The sequence below is a fragment of the Montipora foliosa genome, chromosome 10 (genome assembly GCF_036669935.1).
Source record: "Montipora foliosa isolate CH-2021 chromosome 10, ASM3666993v2, whole genome shotgun sequence".
NCBI lineage: Eukaryota > Metazoa > Cnidaria > Anthozoa > Scleractinia > Acroporidae > Montipora > Montipora foliosa.
Genome location: NC_090878.1, coordinates 35,733,079 through 35,741,163, shown reverse-complemented (window position 1 = coordinate 35,741,163; position 8,085 = coordinate 35,733,079). Strand labels below are relative to the sequence as shown.

Genomic DNA, 8,085 nt, shown 5'->3' with positions numbered 1-8,085 from the left:
GGAAAAACAAAAATACATGTTGATCATATGGTACTATTTATTGAAAGACATGAAAGAATATGACATAGAAAACGTGATAAAAGAAAGATACCCAGAATACAAAATAGATTGGGTGGCGATGAGTAAAAGAATATCTTGGGCAGCAGTGCGTAAGTTTTCAAGAAATATGTATCCATGGATAATACAAACAAAAAAAGAAGACGGAGTGATTTTTCATATTCCTTTCGAACATTTATGTGAGCTATAAGTATATGTTCAGAGGAACGGAAGTAGTAAAAACCTTATGTTTGAGAAAGTTAGTTGCAGAAGAAATTTGTGATATTATTGCGAAAAACGCACAGTACATGCATTTTGTGAGAACAAAAGAGATGGTGATTATCCAATCAGCGTTGGATCTTGGGATACCAAAAGAAGAAATTGAAAGAGTGTTCAGAATTGCAGACCGTAAAATGTCTTTTTTATTCAGAGAATATGAAAGATATAGAAATTTTTTGGCCCCATATAAAATGGTTGAAGAAGATACATAAACAAAAAATATATAGTTATATTATATGGAAGATCGAAGACCAGTTGGCCGCCCAAGATTTTATACTGATGAAGAAAGAAGAAAAATAAAAACCGACTACATGTTGCATAAAGAATGGTACTGTAAAATATGCAACAATGGTAGAAACTACACTCTTGCTGGCAAACATTGCCATTTAAAAACAAAGAAACATTTCAAAAATTCATTCACATATAATACGGGTTATATTTATGATAAACATGAAAACAGCAATTAATTTATTCATATCACTTCTCTTTTAAAAAAGTTAAATACATACTTCCCGTATGTGTTGAACTATAAACGCACCATATTTTTATTTAAAGAATTATTATCTATAGTTATATTATGATGAATAGTATAAAAAATATTATGAATCGGAGTTCACTCCAAAATTTAAGCAAAGAAGAATTAATCCAATTGCTTCTCCAGCAAAACAAACAACCAATTCCAGCACCGAGGGCTGTGAGACCAATACCAGCACCTCGCAAGAGTGTGCAGCAAATGGTGCAAAATTATGAAGAAAACATAATTCTTCCTCTATCAGAGTTCCGAGATGGATACAAACCAGTGGCTTTACCGAGAACCAAACGACCTGTCGCTGCACCAAGAACCAAAAAACGACCCGTTCCATTACCAAGGACCATAATACAAGAAACGAACACAGCTTTAAAAGGGTTCACAAAGTCTTATGAAATCAACATAAAAAACAGCAAAGACCCACTTATGCAACTGCAAAATACAAGAAAGGCTGTTGCCATCCATATTGAAAAAATATTGAAATCAATGAAAGGTCTAAAGTTTGTTGAAACACTGAGGGTTACATTTGAAAAGCAAACAGGGCGAGAAGAAAGAATTATGAAAACAGCGTATTTCAACAGTCAACCCCAAACAATAACAAATGACACACAAATTGAACTAGCTTTATCTTTGTCAAAACAAGTCATACTGAACAAGATTGCAGTTTGGATTTCAGAGGGATCTGGTTGGACTATTCAATCTGTTGAAAATCATTATATCAATGTGGTAAAATATGAACCAATGAAAGGATCTTCTTATACAAAACTACCCACAGAATTCAGAAGTGCAAAGGGATTGATAAACATAAAAAACAGTGACAATGAATGCTTCAGATGGTGCCACATAAGACATTTGAACCCCCAAGACAAAGATCCTCAAAGAATAAAAAAATCAGACAAAGCATTCATTGAAAATTTGAATTATTCAGGAATTGAATTTCCAGTGACTACCAAACAGTACAACAAAATAGAAAAGCAGAACGAGATCAACATCAATGTATTTGGTTATGAAGAAAAACAAAAATATCCCATTTATGTGTCAAAAGAAAAGTATGAAGATTGTATGAATCTGCTTCTTATAACAGAAAATGAAAACAAGCACTATGTATTGATAAAGGATTTCAACAAGTTTATGTACAATCAAACGAAGCATAAAGAGAGGAAACATTTTTGCATGTATTGTCTTCAATGCTTCAGCTCTGAAAGAGTATTAACTGATCATAAAGAAAACTGCATTCAAGTGAATGGTGCACAAGCTATTAAAATGCCAACAAAAGATGACAACATACTGAAATTCAACAATTTCCATAAACAACTACCAGTTCCATTTGTAATATATGCAGATTTCGAAGCCATAACTGAAAAAATACATGGATGTCAACCCGATGATGATAAATCATACACAGAGGCTTATCAGAGACACACAGACTGTGGTTATGGATATAAGGTTGTGTGTTGTTATGATGATAAATACACAAAACCAGTACAAATTTATAGAGGTGAAAAAGCTGTTTACAAATTTATGTAAGCCATGCTGGATGAAGTCAAATACTGCAAGAAGATTATAAAAAAACATTTCAATAAACCATTGAGAATGACTGAAGATGATGAAAAAGAATTTCAAAAAGCTGATGAATGTCATATCTGCAATAAAAAATACAATGAAAATGATGTGAGAGTTAGAGACCATTGCCATATTACAGGTAAATACAGAGGATCAGCTCACCAAGATTGCAATCTTAACTTTCGAATAACTGAGAAAATACCAGTCATGTTTCACAATCTCCGTGGGTATGACAGTCATTTTATAATGCAAGAGATCGGTGAAATAGTCAAAGAGCATCAATATACAAATAAGAAAGGTGAAAAGTGTCAAATGAACATCAATGCAATTCCAAACAATATGGAAAAGTACATGGCTTTCATGCTAGGCAACCACTTAACCTTCATTGACAGTTTCCAGTTCATGAGTTCCAGTCTAGAAAATCTTGTTAAGAACATCACTAAATGCGGTAAATGCGATACATGTAACCCTGGCAAGTGCATAAAACGACATATCAATAATAAAGGCAAGATAATACAGCATAAAACCAGCTTTCCGTGCGGTGAGTGCATAAATTGTAAAAACATAAATAAAGCCTGCATAACTCCAAACTATGACAATCTAAAATATACCTCTCAAACGTTCAAAAACGAAAAACTTGATTTGATGAGCAAAAAGGGAGTATACCCATATGACTTCATGGACAGCTTTGATAAATTCAGTGAAAAGCTGCCATCGAAAGAAGACTTCTACAGCATCTTGAATGATGAACATATAACTGACAAAGATTATCAACATGCTCAGACTGTATGGGATGCATTTTCTCTTGAAAATATGGGTGAATACCATGACTTATATCTCAAGTCTGACATCCTTCTATTAGCGGATGTATTTGAAAACTTCCGAAAGACCTGCCTGCAATACTACAAATTAGACCCATGTCATTATTTTACCAGTCCTGGGCTTTCCTGGGATGCTATGTTAAAGATGACTGACATTAAATTGGAGCCTATGACTGACATTGATATGTTTCAATTCATCGAAAAGGGCATGCGTGGTGGTACATCATACATAGCAAATCGATACGGCAAAGCTAATAATAGATACATGAAAACGTATGATGAGAAGGCGCCCTCAAAGTATATAATGTATCTAGATGCTAACAATCTGTATGGTTGGGCCATGTCACAATACCTACCAAATGGTGGTTTTAAATGGATGACAGAAAAACAGATTAATAAGATAGACCTAGCCAAGTACAAAGAAGACAGCAATGAAGGTTTAATACTGGAAGTAGACTTAGAATACCCCAAAGAACTACATGACCTTCATAATGATTATCCGCTAGCAGCCGAAAAGGTCAAAGTCGACAAAGATATGCTTTCTAATTATTGCCAAGAAATAGCTAATAAATTCAAAGTGTCAACTGGCTTAGTTCATAAACTGATACCCACATTATGCAACAAAGAAAAGTATGTCATTCATTACAGAAACCTGCAATTATACACTGATCTCGGTTTGAAAATAACCAAAATCCATCGAGTTCTAAAGTTCAATCAGTCACCATGGTTGAAAGAATACATTGATTTCAACACACAGAAGAGAACCAATGCCAAAAATGCTTTTGAGAAAGACTTCTTCAAGCTTATGAATAACAGTGTATTTGGGAAAACAATGGAAAATATCAGAAAGCGAGTAGATGTCAGATTAGTAACTGATGAAAACAAACTGTCAAAAATGGCTGCCAAACCAACATATGTTAGTAGCAAGATCTTTAATGAAAATCTAGTGGCAGTGCATAAAATCAAAGAAACACTAACCCTAAACAGGCCGGCATATGTGGGTATGTGTATCCTAGATCTTAGTAAGACACTAATGTATGATTTCCACTACAATTATATCAAACAAAAATACGGCAGCAAAGCGAAATTATTATTCACAGACACAGACAGCTTGACCTATGAAATTGAAACCAGTGATGTGTACCAAGACTTTTGGAATGATAAAGATAAATTCGACAACAGTGACTATCCAGAAGACAGTCCATATTTCAACAAAGAGAATAAAAAAGTTATCGGCAGATTCAAAGACGAAGTATCAGGAGTTCCAATTCGTGAATTCATCGGATTGAGATCAAAAATGTATTCATATATGAAAGACAATGACAAAGGCGGAAAGACAGCAAAGGGAATCAAGAAAAATATTATTAAGAAGAACATCACTCATGAAAATTAAAACGATCAGAAGCAACTTGCATCAACTTGGAAGCTATGAGCTTAATAAAGTATCATTGTCCTGCTTCGATGATAAGCGCTATATTCACAGCAATGGTGTGACAAGTTATGCATACGGGCATTATAAAATCTAAAAAGTTGGCTGCTGACGTCACGGCACTGCTGTGCCGGTCTACATAAATAATTACACAAATTTGAAAAGTTTCACTGAAAAATTACACAATTGTGGAGTAAAAATGTGAAGTTTTTGATTGGTTAAAAATCACGGGGAAACCCCCTTTCTTTATTTCCGAGAATGTCATGCTTTGTGATTTTTCCAAGAAAGTCACGCATTTTAAATAACATATAGTTCCAAAATAAATTTTGCGTTGGATCCATTCTGCCTCGCCACGGCATAGATTCGCAGAAATATAAAACATATAGATTTCCAAGAATATGAGACTGAAAGTTGGAAGCCATTAAATGTAAAGTAGTATGGAGTTGGGGCGTTTCGGCGCATTTTGCAAAATGCGCTGAAACCCCCAACGCCTATACTACTTGTTTTCTCGGAAATATTAGCTTTTATAATAGCTACTCTTAAATTCGAGGAAAAATAAAGTTTACGTATGTATGTATGTATGTATAAAAAAACACGTTCCCATGTTATCAAAAGAAACACATTTTTAGGAACAATAGTTACCAAACCGCACCTAAAGAACTAAATTGTTCCGCTCGGAATTCGGAACTCGGAACAATTGGTTCCCATGTTATCAAAAGGAACACACTTTTAGGAACAATCGTTCTCAAATCATCCATTAAGGTGCAATTTGTTCTGCTCGGGATTTATTTAAAGCTACTTAGCTACACGGAAAGGAAAGAAGTCGAAACAAGGATGCGAGAGCCGGGAATCGAACTCAAGACCTCTTGCACCAAGGCCGCGTACTAAACGACTGTGCTATCCTTGCTCCTGTTAAAAAGGAACACATTTTTAGGAACTATATTTCTCGAATCATCCATATTCGGAACTCGGAACGACTGGTTCCCATGTTGTAGACAGGAACACATTTTTTTTTGGAACTATACACCTTTTACTGTTCTTTTACGAATTTACGCATTTCGAATAAACGATTGTATGGAGGTGCAATTGATTGTGCGTCTCTATGCAAATTGATTATTTTATGTCTCTTATACGCCATTGCTTGTCACACTATGCAATTGATTTTCTATTAGTGTTAAGGATTAACCATTGCACGAGATTGAAGGTATATTTGTTATCTTTGATTGTCCAAAGGTGCAATTGTTCATCCGTTGATGCTATTGAATGTTAATTCATATGCAAATAGCGTTATTGAAAGTTCGTTCGCGTTATTGAAGTTCATGGAAGTGATAATGACCGTAGTTTCGACTGTTGACGTAAATGTATCTTTTGCGTAAATAAACAGAGAAAGGTGTAGTTCCCAGATCACCCATTAAGGTCCAATTTGTTCCGCTTGGGATTAGGAATTCAGAACAATTGGTTCCCTTTTTAACAATAAAGGACCATTTTCTTCGGTATCTTTATAAAAGCACGTTCCCATGTTATCAAAAGGAACATATGTTTCGGAACAATAGTTCCCAAATCATCAATCAAGGACCAATTTGTTCCGCTCGGGATTCGGAACTCGGAACAATTGGTTCCCCTTTTAGCAATGAAGGACCATTTTGTTCCCAAGTAGTATGAAAGCACGTTCCGATTTCATCAAAAGGAATACAAAAAAAAGGAAAAATCTGTTCTCGCTTTTCAAGAGGGGACCGTTCCAGAACCAAGAAAAGGAACGCCATTGAAAAGCAAATTGCGCTCAAAAACATTGTTAGTTAAAAAGAAAGAAGCCAAAAATCGACTAAAAGACCACTTTGTGGAACACAATCCAATGCTGAAATTTTGCTGACAAAATACAACACTCAACTCAAAAAAAGGAAACAAAATTGAAATTTAAGAAATGTGATAGATAGATAGATAGATAGATAGATAGATAGATAGATAGATAGATAGATGACAAACTGCGATTTGTAAATGTTTTGGTCTGTAAGAAGAAATTAAAGGGCTGTTAATTTCTCTCGTTTGCCAAATGACGCTAAATTTCGTTATTTTATCATGAACCGGGTGTGTCAATTTACAGAGATATTTTGGCCTGGTTGTGTCAATTTACCCAGATTTTATTGTGACCCGGTTGTGTCAATTTACAGGGATTTTATGGCCCGGTTGTTTCAATTTACAAAGCTTAAGGCCCCGTTTATACGGAGAAAAATTAGATAGATGGATAAATGAATAAATAGACATATAGATAATTTCTCTTGTTTGCCAAATGACGCTGAATTTCGTTAACTTTTGCAGCTTAGAAATCAAGGATATGCTAAGACCGTTGTTTGTGGAGTATAAAATTGCTTGATGAAAGTTTTCTTGTGTTCTTTGAAAAGGAAATTACCAATCCTAACATCATCTTAAGGTAAATCGTTCAGGAAGTTGTTCACTGTATGAGCTCTGTAGTGCTTATAGGCTATCCCGTATTTAAGAAAATTGTTGAATTATTTGTTATGATTGACAAAATCGATAGAAATGCGTTTAGCTCTGCGCAGGGCACTTTTGCATCTCTTCGAGATTTAGTCGTGAGGTAAACCCTCTAAAAAAGCTCTAATTTTAATAGAGCTCAGGCACGCTAAACCCACCATCAGAGCATCACGACTAAGATTTTTTGGCAAAATCTATCCATGTGAGAAATTTTGGTTATGACGTCAGCGCTCGAACGCCCACCCGCCCATGCGTACAAACTGTCAGCTGGAAGAGAGACAAACGTCAAATGCAGGACAGACAAAGACATATTAAAGATGATCTGGAGTCGCACAATGTCAACTTGAAATTACTTTAATTCGTATTCGTTCGTGACCCATTGGAAAGACTGAGTTTGTTGAAACGCCAGATGTACATTATATGGAAATATATGCAAACAAAATTGTAGACAACTTGAAGGACTACAAAGATCGGAGTTCAGGCAACAAGTTAACATTTAAGAAATTTATATAACTAGCAGTAAGTTTAACGACGATCATCACTGGGTAGCATACGAAAAGCTTTGTTTTCCTTGCGATATACATTGCGACTTCATTTGCCATTTCAAGGACACGCAAGAATAAGCCCGCTACGTTCTTTGACGGACAGATGTGGACAAAGAAATGGCGTTCTCACCATTTTAAAGCCTTAATACATCGAGTAAAACTCTCAAGAACTTCGCTACGATGAAAAAAGCTTAAATATTTCAGCCTTCTGAGCTCTTTAAGGACTGTAAATTGTTGAGTTACCCTTCTCCAGGAGTTCTGATTACATTCCTGGAAGATTCTGCGAGTTAAGGTTGATACTCGCTCGGCAATTTGCAAAAATGGAACGTTCGTTAAACTTTTGTTTAGTTCCACCTAGTTTCGGGGTTACGTGTTATGGACATTCAACCTGTG

The 8,085-nt window shown here is 35.3% G+C and overlaps 1 protein-coding gene across 1 annotated transcript; it reads left to right on the top strand.

Annotated features, from left to right (window-relative positions):
- The first annotated feature begins 2,437 nt into the window (after window positions 1-2,437).
- Window positions 2,438-4,621, top strand: LOC137972862 (uncharacterized). Its single transcript, XM_068819556.1, has 2 exons — window positions 2,438-3,902; window positions 4,245-4,621. The coding sequence occupies exons 1-2, from the start codon at window positions 2,438-2,440 to the stop codon at window positions 4,619-4,621; spliced, it is 1,842 nt and encodes a 613-aa protein (XP_068675657.1).
- The last annotated feature ends 3,464 nt before the right edge of the window (window positions 4,622-8,085 follow it).

Bases quoted from the DNA above. Each gene is read 5' to 3' on its own strand.
- LOC137972862 (XM_068819556.1), top strand. From the start codon at position 2,438: ATGACTGAAGATGATGAAAAAGAATTTCAAAAAGCTGATGAATGTCAT. The intron at 3,903-4,244 runs GTTTGAAAATAA...TGTGTATCCTAG, and splicing joins GCAATTATACACTGATCTCG to ATCTTAGTAAGACACTAATG.